The 19,347-nt window shown below is 36.9% G+C and overlaps 1 protein-coding gene across 2 annotated transcripts in view; it reads right to left on the bottom strand.

Annotated features, from left to right (window-relative positions):
* The window catches only part of EFCAB5 (EF-hand calcium binding domain 5), a 184,872-nt gene that overhangs the window by 102,641 nt on the left and 62,884 nt on the right, over window positions 1–19,347 (bottom strand). For both annotated transcript variants that reach the window (XM_027624634.1, XM_027624633.1), the window contains one exon: window positions 932–1,088. In XM_027624634.1, coding sequence (XP_027480435.1) covers window positions 932–1,088 — 157 coding nt within the window. The remainder of the gene's footprint in view (window positions 1–931; window positions 1,089–19,347) is intronic.

The following is a 19,347-nucleotide window of genomic DNA, read 5'->3' on the forward strand; positions in this document are numbered from 1 at the left end:
CCAGATTTTGACAATTCTGATAGGTGTGTACTGGTATCTCTTATTGTTTTAATTTGCATTTCCTTGATGACAAGTGTGGAGAATATTTTCATATGCTTATTTGCCATCTGTATGTCTTTAGTGAAGTGTTCAGGTCTTTTGCCCATTTTTTAAAAAGATTTTATTTATTTATTTGACAGAGAGAGAGAGAAAGAAAGCACACAATCAGGGGATGCTGCAGAGGGAGAGGGAAACAGGGAGCCCGATGTGGGAGCTCCATCCCAAGACCCTGGGATCATGACCTGAGCTGAAGGCAGACACTTAACCAACTGAGCCACCCAAGTACCCCTGCCCATTTTTTAAATCATTTGTTCATTTTCTTATTGTTGAATTTTAGGAGTTCTTTGTATATTTTGGATAATAGTCCTTTATCAGGTATCTCTTCTGCAAGTATTTTCTTCTAGTCTGTGGCTTGTCTTCCTTGGTGTATTTTCAATAATTCACTTTGAATTGAAAATATGCTTGGCATTGTATCTAACCAATAAATGTTCTCACATCTATATACACCTAAGAGAAAATGTTTAACTGTTAGAGTACAGTTGTTTTCTGATGCTAAAAGACACATGTTCTTAGTTTACAGAAGTAATTAGTCACCCACATACAAAAAAACAAACAAAGAAACAAATGAAAGTTATGTCTATCCACAATGAAGAGTTTGGGAACCTCAGCCAGAGTCAATATTTTAGAAATTTAGCTAGAATTTTTGTTTTTTTTTTAATGCTTAATAGAAAATTGAAGAAATTGACTCTCATGGACCAGACAGGTCAGGAATCAGCTTACCTCAGCAAGACTGCAAATTTAGAGGCAGATTTCTAGCACTCCACTCAATATTGCAGCAATTATCCTCTTATCACTCACCCCACCTACCCTTCACAATATCCTCTTTTCTTACCACTACCAAGGGAATCATTCCTTTGGGGTCTAGAATCCATTCACTGAACTGCTCCTGCAGAGCCTGCATCCGTGTATTGGCCACCTGGACTTTGACTTCTGTTATGTATTGTCTTTGTTCTCGTTTCTGCTTAATACTCTCCTTGATCTTGCTTATTCTAAAAGATGTTGAAATAAAAGACATATTGAGTTAAGACCATTGAATTTCATTCAGATTGTTCAAATGGCAGAAACGAAGAATTCAGAGCCTTATTTAAACTTTGTTCCAATCTTTAAAAAAAATAAATAAGGGGTGCCTGGATAGCTCAGTCAGCTAAGCGGCTGCCTTTGGTTCAGGTCATGATCCCGGGGTCCTGGGATCGAGCCCTACATCTGGCTTTCCCTGCTTCTCCCTCTCCCTCTGCCTGCTGCTTCCCCAGCTTGTGCTCTCTCTCTCTCTCAAATAAAGAAATAAAATATTTTAAAAAATAATAAATAAATAAATAAAAGAGGCACCTGGTTGGCTCGGTCATTTAAGACTCTGACTCTTTGATTTCAGCTCAGGTGGTAATCTCAGGGTCATGAGATTGGTCTGCGTGCAGCTCCATGATCAGTGAGGAGTCCGCTTAAGATTTTCTCTCCCTCATCCCTTCCCCTCCCGCTTGTGCTCTCTCCCTTTCTCTCTCTCAAATGAATAAATAAATCTTAAAAATAAAATAAAAAATAAAAATAAATAAACTTTGTTCCTGTCTTTAGCCATGAGATCTTCCTTTTTTTTTTTTTAAAGATTTTATTTATTTATTTGAGAGAGCACAGAGTGAGAGGGATAGGGACAAGCAGACTCCCTGCTGAGCACAGAGCCTAATTCGAGGTTCGATCCCAGGACCCTGAGATCATGACTTGGGCCGAAGGCAGACTCTTAACTGACTGAGCCACCCAAGTGCCCCCCATGAGATCTTCCTTGATTTAGGCCTGAAGTGACCCTTCCTCCCCCAAGCACTTACTGAATTTGACTAAATCATAGGCTGTCTTCTAGTATTATTTGACTTTTTATAGAGGTGGGCCTTATTTTACCCAACAAAATACCATACGTAAGAAGTACTAAAAATAGCCCTAAAAGCTGCCACATAGACCTAAAAGCAAAGCCGAATACACTAAAGTCTTATAGTGGTGGGGCTCTTTATTCTCTGGACACAGAAGTCATCTGGAAAGATTCTAATTCCAAGTCTAGGGTGGAAGCCTAGAAGCTGCATTTATAACCAGCATTTTAGGTAATTCTGATGCCTCGGATCAAACTTCTGATTTCTGTCTAGGAATATGTATTTCCTTCAAATATCTAGAGTCAAACACTTTGACAGCCTCTAAGCATAATAGTTATCCGTATATTCAGATAGAGCTACATCACTGGGGTGGGAATGGAGAAAGTATCATGATTTTAATTGTTCCCATATTCATCATCCCTATTAGGACTTCAAAACCTCTGAACTGGTTTTGATTGAAACACCAAAATGACTCAGAATAATCAAAATAGCTGCTGGTTTCAAATACAATTTGTTTGAAGCAAGTCTTCATCTTTCAAAGAAAAAAACTAAGGTGATCTGACAGATTTAAAAATGCAAAAGACGTTTCAGGTAGGCCTAGCAAATTGGATATCTCTAATAATCCCAAAGAATCAATCAAAATCTGTCATTTCTTTATTATGCCCATATAAGGCCTTCAAAATTCTCGAGGTAAATAGGCCTTCAAAAATAAACTTTGAAGCTTGAAAATAAAATAGGCAAGTGGCTTAATAGTACAGAAGGACCTGTTTCTGAGCTGCTGGAAGATTAATTAGGATTTTAAAGGAAGTGCTAAGTTTCTCTGATGCAAATGCGAAGCAGCCAAACCTCCACCACTGATCTCAGTTCCGCCAGTCCCTTCTCTGCTGGCTCTCTGATCCTTCCACCACTCTTTCTACTTCTGCTGCTTTACCTATCTCCTCCTCTCCTTCTTTCCCTTTATTCCTCTCTCTATACAGCATTCTCCCCAGTTTCTATCTTCATTCTTCGTTTTTAAAGATTTTATTTATTTACCCGAGAGAGAGAGTGAGAGAGAGAGATAGAGATCACAAGACCTGAGAGAGAGAGAGACAGAGATCACAAGCAGGGGGGAGGGGTAGCAGGAGAAGCAGACACCCACCCCCACCCACCCTGCCGAGCAGGGAGCTCAATGTGGGCTAGATCCCAGGACCCTGAGATCACAACCTGAGCCAAAGGCAGACGCTTAACCGACTCAGCCATCCAGGAGCCCTCTATCTTCATTCTTGCATGACTTTCTATTCTTTGTGTCTTTCTTCTAGTCTTTTCTCATTATTCATTCAAACACTCACTTACTCACCAACTCAGTCACTTATTCATTCGTTATGCAAACATTTCTTGGGCACCTGCTATGGATGCTGCCATTATAAAGCTTAGGGTCCAATGCAGAACAAGAAAAGTAAATAATATTGCATAGTAGGTACTGGGTATAGCCAAATTTTCATGTGTATCAATCACTGAAACACAAAAAATGGATGAACAAAACTGGCTTTCTGTCATGTATCCATCTGCCTAAAATACTTTTTTCCCCTCTCTTTGTTTCACTAGATCTTCCACATCTGCTCAGACATCATTTCCTCCCTTTTATTAATAAAGAAACAAAACCTACTTTGTATTTCAGAGCCACTGTACATGAGACTCCAAATATAATCTAAATGGATTTTAAACTGATTATTCAGGGAGTGAATAAAATTTCTCTTCTGTGGTCTGCATTATCTCATGAGGATATATATGTACATCAATCAACAGAACTTTATAGCATGTAAAACTCTTAACTATGCATAATGTAGGGTAGACATAAACTACTAGCAGACTCTAAGTATGAACCCACATTTAAAATGTGGTAAAATGCAAAAATGGTCACAAATTCTTTCCATTCCTGTGCATATGTCCATTTGTAGGCAATGTGATTTTGCAGCTTCTCCCATTAAGAGATAGAATCTATTTCTGCATCCTTTGTGTCTGACTGTGGCCAAGTGACTTGCTTTGGCTAATGGGCCATTAGCAAACATGATGCAAGCAAAAAGTTGAAAAATATTATCAATTATATCACAACAAAACTGGAAAAAAAAGAAAAAAAGAAAAGTGTTTGAACACTGGGGCTAGCCCTTTTTTATTGAACTTAGAAGCCCTTCCACCACCACCTTGGAAATGGGCCTATGCTAGCCTGTGGGATGAGGATCCAGTTACCTCCATTATTTTTGTAAACAGCCAACATCTTACTGCCATGTATGAGTCCAACTGATACCATGTAGAGCAGAGATGAGCCATAAGCTCAGCCCAAAGTTATCAACCCACAAAATCATGAGCAAATAAATTATTATTGATTAAGGCCACCAAGTTTTGAGGCATTTTGTTATGTAGCAAAAGCTAAATAAGAAAACTTTCCCCATCTTAATAAGTATTTTTGAGATGTTTTAAAGAAAAACACAGTATAAATCTAACTGGTTACAAAATAGAAGTAGGAGCACTTGGGTGGCTCAGTTGGTTAAGTGTCCAACTCTTGATTTTGGCTTAGGTCATGATCTCAGGGTCGTGAGATCAAGCCCCATGTTGGGCTCCATGGAGCCCAGGCATGGAGCCTGCTTAAGATTCTCTCTTCCTCTTCCTCTACCCCTTCTCCCCCCCAAAAATAGAAGTAAAAATATTCCCTATCCTAGTTATGACAATCCAAATTCTATTCATTCATTCAAGCAGTACAAGGAACATCTTCCTCTTATAGCAGCATTTGCCTTTATTATATTTAAATCGAATGTTGTATTTCATCAAAACCAGTTTTACCAGCTTATGTGAGAACTGACCATAAACTTTGAGTGACTCCAGTATACCATTAACTGGACCTAATTGAAGACTCTTTTTGGTCTGTTGAACAATGGGACTTGTTTTAATCAATCATGTATAAACATATGGACTCATTCTGTCCTATACATGTGATAGTTTTCAGTTTTTATAAGTATAAACATTATAAATCTCCCTTCCTAACACTTTTTAAAACTCCTGAATTTTCCCCCTCCGCAAACTAGTCAGTGAATTCTTCACAGCTGTATATTGCCTTGCCTGGCAAGTTAATAATTCAGTTTTTGTTTGTTTTTAAGTTCTGGTGATCTTAGTTTCAAAAAGCTAAACTGGACTTCTTGCCATTCCAGGAGGATGTCCATATTATTTCTGTCATGAGTATTCCTATAAAAATGCATATATGACATGTGTCTACTTAATTATTATACTTACTGAATTCTAATATTTTGTATATTCAACATATATTTTATTATGAAATGAGGTTCCTGATGAAAGATGTAATAACAAGAAAAATGTAAGTTACTAGTTAATCAATGATATTTGAATAGATTAGACCTATTTAGAATTTTATAAAATGATGAAAAACATTTATCATAGCTTCCCCATTAAATACTGATAATTAATTCCAGAGATTTCAAAATCACTCCAAATTAAGACACATATTATAATAATCATATGTATCTAAAGACAAAAACAAAAAAGCAAATCACACACTCACACGAAAACTTTCATCATGAAAGCAAAAGAGGATTAGAATAAGTTAGTTAATTCATTTAACAAATACTTAGTGAGCATTACTTACACAATGCAACATTAGATACCAGAGAAGTGAAGATGAATATGACCAACTGTTCCTGCTTACATTATAGCGGGGGAAACAACCATTACAACTGTGATCAATACAGTAAAGGAGAAATATAGGATGCAATGAGAGAGCATATAAGAGAACAATTTCACAGTGATGTGGTATGTGAGCTAAACTGGAAAGGATTGGTAGTATAAAATGAAGAGGAAGGAGAAGAATGATACAGAGGGAATGACATACAAGACCCTGATATGGAAAGAAGCATAATATGTTTGAAGAACTGAAAGTAATCCTATGTGCTCAGAGTATAGAATGTGAGAAGAAAAGAGGCAGCAGCCAAGTAAGTTAGGGACCAGGTAGGTCATACAAGGAAAGTCTTATAGGCCTAGTTAGGGATTTTAGTCTTTATCCTAAGACTAAATGGAGACCATTGAAAGGTTCCACATTTGGGAAAAACACAATAAGATTAACTTTTTTTTTAATACTCCATGTAGAAAACCAAAAAACCCACCAAAAAATTGCTAGAACTGATAGAGGAATTCAGCAAAGTCACAGGATATAAAGTCAATGCACAGAAGTCTGTTGCATTTCTGTACACCAATAATGAAGCAGCAGAAAGAGAAATCAAGGAACTGATCCCATTTACAAGTGCACCCAAACCATAAGATACGGGAATAAACCTAGCCAAAGAGGTAAAAAGACCTCTACTCTGAAAACTACAGAACACCTATTAAACAAATTGAAGAAGACACAAAGAAATGGAAAAACATTCCATGCTCATGGACTGGAAGAACAAATATTGTTAAAATGTCTATACTAGCCAAAGCAATATACACATTCAATGCAATCCCTATCAAAATAACACCAGCATTTTTCACAGAGCTGGAACACACAATCCTAAAATTTGTATGGAACCAGAAAAGACCCTGAATAACCAAAGGAATGTTGGAAAAGAAAACCAAGCTGGAGGCATCACAATTCTGGACTTCAAGTTCTATTACAAAGCTTTAATCATCAAGACAGTATGGTACTGGCACAAAAACAGACACATAGATCAGTGGAACAGAGTAAAGAACCCAGAAATGGACCTTCAACTCTATGGTCAACTAATCTTTGACAAAGCAGGAAAGAATATACAATGGAAAAAAGTGTCTTCAACAAATGGTGTTGGGAAAATTGACATGCAGAAGAATGAAACTGGACCACTTCCTTACACCAAACAAAAAAATAAATAAATTCAAAATGGATGAAAGACCTAAATGTGAGAAAGGAATCCATCAAAATCCTTGAGGAGAACGCAGGCAGCAACCTCTGTGACCTTGGCCGCAGCAACTTCTTACTAGACATATCTCCGGGGGCAAGAAAAACAAAAGCAAAAATGAACTATTGGGACTTCATCAAGATAAAAATCTGCACAGCAAAGGGAACAATCAACAAAACCAAAAGACAATTGACAGAATGGGAGAAGATATTTGCAAATGATATATTGGATAAAGGGCGAGTATCCAAAATCTATAAAGAACTTATCAAACTCAACACCCAAAAAAATAAAAAATCCAGTTAAGAAATGGGCAGAAGATTAACCTTTTTAAAAAAATCACTTCAGTTACAAGTAATGAATAGACTGTGAGAAGTCAAGAGTTAATGGAAACATACTAATTAGGAGACTGTTGCAATAGTGCAGGTGAGACCTGAGAGTAGCTTAGACTAGGGAGACAACAGCAGAGAAGGTCAGAAATGAGCAAATTTGAGAGGAGGTAAAATCAACAGGACTGATGAAAAGTGCATAGTGAGGAAGCAGAAGGTGTCAATCCCTTGGGTTTGGGCTTGAAAATCTTGATGCAAAACCAAGAAAGACAGTGACTTGAAACTGAAGTGCTTGTGAAATATCCAATGTACAGATACTGAATAAATAGTTACACATACTGGTATGAAGCTCAAAAAAGGCATTTGGACTAGAGATGTAAATCTAAGAGCATGAAGGTATAGACGGTAACTGAAGTCATGTGTTAGAATGACAGCACTCAAGGATGATTTTGGAGTGACTGGAGAACCATGACTTAAGGAATCTTACTATTTGAAGATCAGATGGCAGAGAATGAGCCACCACAGGATGCTGAGAAGGACTAAAAAGAGGTAGAAGGAAAACAAGTAAAGAATAATAACATGGAAGGGAAAGGAAAGAGTATCTCAAGGAGGAAATGGTCAACATCACTGCATACTGGTAAGAGGCTAGGTAAGATGAGGATTGCAAACTTCCATTGGGCCTAGAAACATGGAGAACATTGGGATCTCAGTAAGTGACATTTATTGAAGAGAGCCTGGAATGAGGGCCAGCTAGAACAGATTGAGAAATGTGTTGGTAGCGGGGAAAATGTATATGGACACCTACTTTGATAAATTTAGCTATGTTTTAGTTATATTTCTTCAACTCGAGTGTGTAAGTTCCTCATGACAAGAACCAAATTTTGTATTTTTTCCCTATAAGGTATGGCTCAACATTGAACACTTGGTAGTTATGCAACAAATACTGATTAACTGAGTGAAGACTCCTCAATAAATCTAAGTTATTAATTAATTATCTAAAACATAGATATGATAGAAAAATAGTCCTTGTCTTCAAAGACAAGGGAGGTAAATCAACAATTTGTTACGGGGAGGTAAATCAACAATTACATTATAATGTGCTAAAGGCTGACATGAGCCTACAGGTACTCCAGGAATATAAAGAAAGAGTACCTAACCCAAAGCAGATGTGACAGAAGGTATCCCAGAGGAAGTAATACTAGGGCTGAGAGAGAGAGAGGGGGCAAGAGCAAGCACAGGGGTGGGGGTGGGGCACAGAGCATCCTAAGCAGATTCTGTGCTGAGTGCTGAGCCTGATCTCACAATCCTGATCTGGACCTGAGTCAAAACCAAGAGTCTGACCTTCAACAGACTGCACCACCCAGGCGCCCAGATACTTGCGCCAATTCTTGAAGCACAGGAAAAATTGTCCAGTGAGAAAAAGGAGGGGAATGATGTTCTAGACATAGAAAGCTGGCACTCTGGATTAAAGGAGAGGGCATCTGGCTAGTGGTTTTGATTAGCTGATATGCAAGAAATAATAAAGTTGATGTTCATAAAGAATGCAGCCTATCTGGCCCAGATGAGCGAAGTCAGGGCTTGATGGTCTGAGTTCAATACCACTACATGCTGAGTACATCAGATCTAGTGCCTGCAAATTTTGAAGGTGGCCTTGACGGTGAAGATTTCTATTTCCAAATGTTGTAGTTGAGTTCCAAATGAACCACGTTCCCGGAAGAGTATGAGCAAGGCAGAAGGCATTTCCCACTGGATATTTCCCACTGGAGTCCTGGAAAGCATCTGTTTTGATGGTATAGGACTGAGGTCGGGGAGAGGATATACAAATCAATGCAGTAGCCCATAAGGTCTTCAGTCTCTTCTCTTCTATAAACAGAAAAAATCCTATTTTCTTCTGAGGATAACAGTTACTGGATAGTTTAAAATGAATCAATAGTTTTATCTGGCAAATCCCAGGAATTTCTGGACATCTTGGACAGTCTTACTCTAGGACTACCACACTTTGTCAGACATTATACCAGATATCCAGCCCCAGCTGCAGTGAACTTGACTCAGGAACTTCACCTCAGTCTTTTTTTTTTTTAATTTTTTATTGTTATGTTAATCACCATACATTACATCATTAGTTTTGGATGTAGTGTTCCATGATTCATTGTTTGTGCATAACACCCAGTGCTCCATGCAGAACGTGCCCTCTTTAATACTCACCACCAGGCTAACCCATCCCCCCACCCCTCTCCCCTCTAGAACCCTCAGTTTGTTTTTCAGAGTCCATCGTCTCTCATGGTTGGTCTCCCCCTGCGATTTCCCCCCCTTCATTCTTCCCCTCCTGCTATCTTCTTCTTTTTTTTCTTAACATATATTGCATTATTTGTTTCAGATTCACCTCAATCTTTTTAACATTAGGAATGTCCTATGCCACTGAAGCAGGACAACAGACTCATTCAACATCAAGTTGCAGGGTGTGTGTGTTTGTAGGATATTAGGATAACATCCAAGGAGACCATGATTTCTCAGTCCACAAGTACTTCAATTTCTAGGTACTTCATAATGGGATATACACATATACACATACACATATGTGTGGTTTAGAGATGGATATGAAACTAGCCCATGTATATACATTATTATTATGCTTCGGGTTGAATAAAAGTAGAACCTGTTTGATGAAGTCCTACCACACACCATTGGGTAGAATAGTCATTCAAACCCTATTAAAAAAAAAGCATTCTCCTTATCTAGCTACTCACTTTTGGCATAACCTGTTTTACTGGATTGGTAAACTATGATATTCAATACAAATTGACAAAATGGTTGATATTAATAATATCTCCTGCGGAAGAAGCACCTATGGGATTTCTTAAGCACTAAGGTTTGGCTCACTAAAGAGGTGACAGCTGGTGTGGAGTATGAGCAGACAGACATCTGACTAGGAAGTCACTGTCTCCTGGCAACAGAAGAGGATCCATATCAAGGATGAAACATTCCCTTACTCTTGCCAAATCCTGGTAGCTGGTGTATTGTAAGCATAAGTTAGACATTTGGGCGTTTGTTTGTTTGTTTATAGTGAAAAATTATATTTAAAAGGCTAAAAATAAGAAAGAAGTCATAAGGGGCACCTGGGTGGCTCAGTCATTAAGCGTCTGCCTTCGGCTCAGGTCATGATCCCAGGGTCCTGAGATCGAGCCCCGCATTGAGCTCCCTGCTTGGCAGGAAGCCTGCTTCTCCCTCTCCTATTCCCCCTGCTTGTGTTCCCTCTCTCGCTGTGTCTCTCTCTGTCAAATAAATAAATAAATAATCTTAAAAAAAAAGTCATAAAAAATGATAGAACTAAAACTCACCTATTATATCCATAGATGTAAATATGCTAAAATCTACCTATTAAAAAAAGGATTCTGATCGAATTATAAAACAAAGAGCATTCTACATTGTATATTCTGTACATAGAGAAAGCACTAAGTTAAAATTACTCAGAAAATTTGAAAATAAAATGATGAACAAAAAATTCTATGAAAATACATATAAAAGAAAGTAGGGGTTACAATGTTCTTATCAGATGAGATTAAATTCTGGAAAATAATTATAAAGATGATACTTTATAAAGAGTGCACTATACAATGAAGGTTTTACAATATGCCCAACTTACATGTACAATTTGACCAAAATTGTTGGAAGTTGCAAGTGAGAAGGGGGATGGGGTTTGTTTCTAGAAACACAAAAAGTAAGCACTTTGAAGTAAATTGACAAACCCTTTGTAGATAACACATTCTAATAGAAACACAATGGATGTTGTCACATAGTTTGCGTAAGTTCTTTGAACACTGTACGTGAGTTAACTTGTAGGGAATTATCAAGTAAAAAAATTAATTATTAAGTAAAATAAAGGCCTGTGTCTCTTTCCCTTTTAGTTTTTACTTGGCTTGTGTATCCTTAATGCTTGAGCATTTATACTGACTTATTTTTCTCCTTTATATAGCTGTGGTGGAGAAAGTAATTCTATGCAAAATTTTGTCATGATTTTTTCTCTTTGTGGGTTAAATTTTCCATTATTAGTCCATAAGGGTAATAAGGAGTTGTCACAGGAAAAATGCCAAAAAGATATTTCAATGTGCAGCACAGACTCCATAGTAATTATGAAATAAAGCAACAGATGTAGATATCAGAGATCATTAGCAAGCCAGAACCTGGTATGCATCACTAGAACTTCCACACAGGAAAAGATCCAAGTTTTTGCCTTTAGTCTCAGATCTACTTCCTAGTTCATTTGAACTCTCATCTAGGATCAGGACTGTGTATCAGGACTGGTGGAGAAAAGTGAGAAAATTTATAGTATAATAGGCCCCGCTTCTCTGGAATAGTGTGAAGTTCTAACATTAATAATAATAATAATATTTGTCATTTTCAAAAATTTTTAATTTAGTTTTTAAATTACATCTGTGTAATTTTTTTACTGTTTAAATCTTTTATTTTTTTAAATATCACATAGTAAAATTGACCTTTTGGGGACATAGTTGTATAAATTTAAACACGTGTAAATATGTATAACCATCACCATAATCAGGCTATTGAAAGTTTGTAATCCTATTCTATTTTTTTAAAAGATTTTATTTATTTATTTGAGAGAGAGAGAGAGAGATAGTGACAGAGAGCATAAGCGGGGAAAAGAGGGAAAAACAGTTTCCCCGCTGAGCAGAGAGCCCAACTTGAGGCTCGATGCCAGGACCCTGGGATCATGACCTGAGCTGAAGGTGGACACTCAACCAACTGAGCCACCCAGTTGCCCCTGTAATCCTATTTTAAGAGCGAATACTTTTCAGGGGCACCTGACTGTCTTAGTTCATAGAGCAAGACTCTTGATCTCAGGGTTTTAAGTTCAAGCCCCATGTTGGGTGTAGAGATTACTTAAAAACAAAATCTTAAAAATAAAAGTTAAAAAAAGAACAAGTACTTTTCTTTTTTTTAAAGATTTTATTTATTTATTTGAGAGAGAGAGTGACAGAGAGCATGAGCATGGGGGGTTGGGGAGAGGGATAAGCAGACTGCCCACTGAGCAGGGAGCCCGATGTGGGGCTGGATCCCAGGACCCTGGGATCATGACCTGAGCCAAAGGCAGTTGCTTAACCAACTGAGCCACCCAGGTGCCCCAATAAATACTTTTCATTATCAATTCACAATAAAACAGTTGTGACTTATAAAATATGCATTCCCAAGCATGGAAGGAATCAGGAGTCAGAGAGAAAAGTTACTGAAAAAAGATGTTAAAAGAAAAGAAAATATGAAGAAAATCAAAATGACACAAACATAATCTTACTAGTTTTGCAAAATTACATGTAAGAATTAAAGTCCACTTCAATTCTTAATCTGTCATTCAGAAACTCTGATGAAAAGCAATAAAAGTATAATACATATGTAAAACTTACAAACAACAGTGATATTTTATTTTTCAGACAAGAGGCTACCACTATAAAAATTGTCCCAAATCAGTAAGGAATATCTTCTCTATCTATTGTTCTTAGACCCCACACAGAAACAAATCCCTTTTTATCCAGGGAAGTAGTCAGATGAAAATTTTTTGGACCAGGTTGAGGCAAAAGGATACTTTAATATCATCATGAGAGGATAAAGTCTTGACAAACCAAACAAAAACTGTATTCATCTTTTTTCTTGAATATAAATAAGAAAAATTCTCATTCCTAATATAAGTGGACTTCTCCAAAACTCTCTAATGACATTTGTGTCTCTAAGATGACACAAATGATATAGTTCAGAGAATTTAAAGGCAAGACTTTTAGCTAAGATTGCTGTGTATCCAAGCTTTAAGTCAGTAGGTAATGTGCTGTTGTAAACATCCCTGGGATTTCCGAATATTCTGCAGATGCTTGACACTGTCTTATGTTGATCTAAAAATCTTGAATTTTTGCCAGAAAGAGATAAAGCCCTAATCCTGACAAACTAGACAAAGCATCCTTGATTACTTTAACACTTGCATGAAATTCCTACAACAGTATTGCTCCAATAGAAACTAGGGCTCTGGGGCACCTGGCTGGCTCAGTCGCAAGAGCATGTGACTCTTGATTTCGGGGTTGTGTGTTGGAGTCCCACGTGGGGTATAGAGATTACTTAAACAAATTAAAAAAAAAACTAAAAAAGAAAAAGAAAGAAAGAAACTAGGGCTCTTATCAAGCTTCAAATGACTCTAAATATTCAAACCCCCAATTCAAGAAGTGAGACAAACTAACCCTCTTGTGTCATGTTATTTGCTGGCAATGAAACCTAGACCAGAGTCCTAGTGTGCCCATTACTATTCTTATTACAGATATTGATAAATGCCTACTTTTATGTACTGATTGAGATTTACATATCCCTAATAGTAGGAAGTATATGTCAATATATTGATTTACAGCCTTGACATCAATTCCCAAATTTTAAGTATTTTTATGGCAGTAGATCTAAATACAAATCTAATATATTGCTCTGCAAGAACAGATGGTGAACAGAAATGTTCTTTAAGCTATTTATTAAATTTAATGACACTGCTCCCTGCTGCTGTTGGAACTTTTCACTAGTACTAAAACTCCTTTAATTTGGTTTCTCTACATAATTGGTTTTGAAGCTTTTTTTAGGGTGCATAATAACCTCCTGTGGAACTTGTTCTCAATTCATGCCTAAAGGTTCTGATTCAGAAGATCTGAGGAAGAAGCTAGGAATCTGCACTTTTAACCAAGCATCCAGGTAATCCTGATGTCATTCATAGGCAACCACACTCTGAGAAAGACTGTTTCAACTGAAAATTAAAATTCCATGTCCACATATAAAATAAAACAAAAGAAGAGTTCTGTACATATCTCTTACTTTATTCTAGTGGTATATATGTACCTAATTTCAAAAGAATTGTTACTCTAGGGGTGCCTGCATGGCTCAGTGAAGCGTCTGCCTTCGGTTCAGGTCATGATCCCAGGGTCCTGGGATCAAGCCCCGCATCGGGCTCCCTGGTCCTCGGGAAGCCTGCTTCTCCCTCTCCCACTCTCCTTGCTTGTGTTCCCTTTCTTGCTGTGTCTCTCTCTGTCAAAAAAATAAATAAAATCTTAAAAAAAAAAAAGAATTGCTATTCTAACACTTCTGATTAGTTGCTTACCCTATAGAAGAACACAAAAAGAAATCAAAAAGAATTTTAGGTTCTTTTATAAATTTTAGTATAAGTATTCATGCCAAAAGATATTAGAAGGAAAGTATGAAGATTCAGGAAGAGCATCAGACATTCAAAGTATCTTATTTTTGTTTTGTTTTGTTTTGGTTTTTGGTTTTTGGTTTTTGGTTTTAAGATCTGGAAGAGACCAAGATGTTATCTAGACTAGGGCTTAGGGCCCAAACTGGCCTGCTACCTGGTATTATACAGCTCAACAGCTAAGATGGGCTGTTACATTTTAAAATACTTTTTAAAGGGGCGCCTGGGTGGCTCAGTCGTTAAGCGTCTGTCTTCACGGCTCAGGTCATGACCCCAGGGTCCTGGGATCGAGCCCCGAATCGGGCTCCCCGCTCGGTGGGCAGCCTGCCTCTCTCTCTGTCACTCCCCCTGCTTGTGTTCCCTCTCTAGCTGTGTCTCTCTCTGTCAAATAAATAAATAAAATCTTAAAAAATAAAATAAAATAGTTTTTAAAAATCAAAATAAGAATAATATTTTGTGGCATGGTAGAAAATCTATGACGCTCACATTTTAGTATTCATAACTAAAGTTTTATTAGAACACAGCCATGCTTATTCATTTACATATTGTATACGTGTTACATATTACATAGTGTATAACTACTTTTGTAATACAACAGCAAAATTGAGTAGCTGTGACTCAATTTTCCAGGAAAAAAAACCTTTAATTTTTATGTAATCAAGTTTAGCAATATTTTCATGATTTTTGAGTCATGGTTAAAAAGGCTTTTCTCTGGTAATAAAGGAACTTAATCCCTGGTTTCTCCCAGTTGTTGCATGGTTTCATTTATCATATATACATACTTAGAAGGATATGTTTTATGGACAAAAAATCTGCAAATAAATCTAGTAGCTCTTTTATTGGGATTGTTGGTATTATTATTTTGAAGCTATTTTACGTAAATTGTAGGATAAGACAAGTAATTGTCAATGTTGTTAGGAGTCAAGATTTTCAGAAAAAAAAAAGGAGATACAAATATAGAATCAAGGAATTAGGTAAAAAACCTGAAACATTGTATTTGATCTGAAATTATCAATATTTACTCATTATTTTTAAAAATTAGATGCTAGTCCTGAAAGAGCCTAGAAGTAATGATAATACAATATTTATGAGCATTCCTAGCTCCCAGATGAGTGATTTCCATTAAAAGGAACTAAGAATCCTTTTCAAAAAATGTACAAAGTTTTCAAAGACTTAAAGGAGTAAGGTTGGAAGAACACAGGAGCCAAAGTTGGGTCAAGTTGAGGATCAAAAAGAAAGAGTAATTATAATGGATTAAAATACATTGAATATATATTAAAATCAATGTGTCTACAATGATACTCAAAAGGAACCATTCCCCCAAAAGGGTGAAAAATCTTTTTTAAAAAACATATTTATTTATTTAAAGATATTATTAATTTATTTGACAGAGAGATAGAGAGAGAGCACAGATAGGCAGAGTGGCAGGCAGAGGGAGAGGGAGAAGTAGGCTCCCCGCCAAGTAGACAGCCTGATGCAGGGCTCGATTCCAGGACCCTGGGATCATGACCTGAGCCGAAGGCAGACACTTAACCAACTGAGTCACCCAGGAGCCCCTCCCAAAAATCTTTCATTTGTTGCTCCTCGAGGTGCCTATTGATAGATAGATACATAGACACATAGAGATTTAGAAATATAATATATAATATTCTGAAGATTTGTAATTAAAAGGAAAGAATTAAACATTTATTTTGTCTTATTATTAGGAAACATTTAATTGTTACCAAATACATAGCAATCAAGTGGGAGTTATTTCAGGAATTCCAATATCTCAAAATTAGGAAATCTATTAATAAAATTCATTATCAAGAGGTCTAGGGTGAAAACCAAGTGATCATCTCCACAGATGTTGAACAAACATTTAACAAAATTAACAATTGTTCTTGAGCTTTAAAAATCGGCTCAGTGTAGTTGTGTCTGACTATTGATTTCAGCTCAGGTCATGATCTTGGGATCGTGAGATCCAGCCCCATGTTGGACTCCATGCTCAGCACAGAGTCTGCTTGTCTCTCTCCCTTTGCTCCTCCCCCCACTCGTGCTCTCTCTCAAAATAATAAATAAAATCTTTTTTAAAAATCACTCTATAAAGGATCTAGAAAAAGAAGATCAAACCTAAACCCAGCAAAAGGAAGGAAATAATAAAGATTAGAGCAGAAATAAATAACATAAAAACTAAACCCAATAGAACAGTTATCCTTTCCTCCGCCATTGTGGTGTGTGCAGTTGAAGGTTACTCACCATGTTTTCTCAAAAGACTTTCAGGATCAAGTGATCCCAGGCCAAGAAACAAAGGTAGAATTGTCCCATTCCCCAGTGGATTCAGATGAACTGGTAATAAAATCAGGTACAACTCCAAGAGGAGATATTAGAGAAGAATCAAGCTGGGTCTATAAGGGATAGCACATGAGATGGCACACATATTTATGCTGCATGAAGGTCTTGTGCTTGTATCCTGTCACTCTATAAACATCACTGCTACCTGGACAATAGACATGTTTTATCAGGGAAATTATTTTTCTCTCTTACTATGCTTCTGCACCAGTAGGTTGGTTTGGTAATAAATATGTGAGTCCTTTTATTTGAAAAAAATAGTTAATTAAAAAATCTAAAAACAATAGAATAGATTAGTGAAACCAGGAGCTGGTTTTTTGAAAAGATCAACAAAATTAAATAACCTCTAGCAAGACACATTTAAAAAAAAAGAGAGGACACAAACAAACAAAATTATTAATGAAGGAGGAGAAATAACAACCAAAACCACAGAAACATGAACAATTCTAACAGAATATTATGAAAACCTATTTCCCTATCAAATTGGACAACTTAGAAGAAATGGATAAACTCCTGGAAACATAATCTACCAAAACCAAAGCAGGAAGAAACAGAAAATTTGAACAGACCAATCACCAGCAATGAAATTGAATCAATAATAAAAAAACTCCTAAAACACTAAAGTCCAGGGCCAGATGGCTTCAAGGGTGCATTCTACCGAACATTTAAAGAAGAGTTAAAGAATATCCAATGCGAAAAGGACTATCTCTTCAACAAATGGTGTTGAGAAACCTGGACAGCAACATGCAAAAGAATGAAACTGAACTAAGTTCCTACACCATGCACAAAAATAAACTCAAAATGGATGAAAGACCTAAATGTGAGACCTGAAACCATAAAAATCTTAGAAGAGAGCACAGGCAGTAACTTCTCTGACGTTTGCTGTAGCAGCTTCTTTCTAGATATGTCTCCTGAAGCAAGGAAAACAAAAGAAAAAAAATACACTTTTGGGACTACATCAAAATGAAAAGCTTCTGCACAGGGAAGGAAATAATCAACATATCTAAAAGGCAACCTACAGAATGGAAGAAGATATTTGCAAATGACATACCCAATAAAGGGTTAGTATCCAAACTACATAAAGAAGTGATACAACTCAATACCCAAACCCCAAATATTTCAATTACAAAATGGGCAGAAGACATGAACAGCCATTTCTCCAAAGAAGACATCCAGATGGACAACAGACACATGAAAAGATGCTCAACATCACTCATCATCAGGGAAATGCAAATCAAAACTACAATGAGATATCACTTCACACCTGTCAGAATGGCTAAAATCAACAATACAAGAAACAAAAGGTGTTGGCAAGGATGTGGAGAAAGGGGAACCCTTGTGCACTGTGGGTGTGAATGTAAACTGGAGCAGCCACTGAGGAAAACAGTATGGAGGGTCCTCAAAAAGTTAAAAATAGAACAGCAATCACGCTACTGGATATTTACCCAAAGAATACAAAAACACTAATTCAAAGGGATACATGTACCCCAATGTTTATAGCAGCATTCTTTACAATAGCCAAACTATGGAAGCAGCCCAAGTGTCCATCGATAGATAAATGGATAAAGAATATGTGGTATAGGGGCGCCTGGGTGGCTCAGTGGTTAAGTGTCTGCCTTCGGCTCAGGTCATGATCCCAGGGTCCTGGGATTGAGCCCCACATTGGGCTCCCTGCTTAGCGGAAAGCCTGCTTCTCCCTCTGCTGCTCCCCCCCCCCTGCTTGTGTTTCCTCTCTTGCTGTGTCTCTCTCTGTCAAATAAATAAATAAAATCTTAAAAAAAAAAGAATATGTGGTGTATATACAATGGAATATTCTTCAGCCATAAAAAGGAATGCAATCTTGCTATTTGCAATGACATGGATAGAGCAAGAGAGTATAATGCTAAGCAAAATAAGTCAGAGGAAGACAAATACCATATGATTTCACTCATACGTAGAATTTAAGAAACAAAACAAATGAGCAAAGGAAAAAACGAGAGAGAGACAAACCAAGAAACAGACTCTTAACTATAGAGAACAAACTGATGGTTACCAGAGGGGAGGTCGGTGTGGGGGTGGGGGAAATAGAGGAAGAGGATTAAAGAGTACATTTACCACGATGAAATAATAAAATAAAATAAAACTTAAAAAATCATTCTATAATATAGAAAATAGGCACATTTTTCTTTTCTTTTTTTCTTTCTTTCTTTCTTTTTTTTTTTTTTTTTAGAGTTGGGGGAGGGACAAAGAGAATCTTAAGCAGGCTCCATGCCCAGCCTGGAGCCCGAGGCCAGGCTTGATCTCAGGACCTTGAGATCATGACTTGAGCCAAAATCAAGAGTCAGACACTTAACTGACTGAGCCACCCAGGCACCCAGCACATTTTTTCTATTGTAATAAAATATATCTTTTTCAGATCCAAATAAAGCAGAGTTATGGTATTAATATATAGTTTTTAAAAACTGCTCATGATGAGGCAATAATACAAGAATCATCCCTACTAAAGTCATAAACAAGACAAGGATGTCCAAATCATCACAATTATTTGAAATTCTATTGGAAGTAATAGCCAGCCAATGTAACTAGGTAAGAGGAAGATATTACAAGCATAAAAATTGAAAATGAAGAAAGAAAACTCCTAT

This window comes from Zalophus californianus, chromosome 16, assembly GCF_009762305.2.
Source record: "Zalophus californianus isolate mZalCal1 chromosome 16, mZalCal1.pri.v2, whole genome shotgun sequence".
NCBI classification, from domain to species: Eukaryota; Metazoa; Chordata; class Mammalia; order Carnivora; family Otariidae; genus Zalophus; species Zalophus californianus.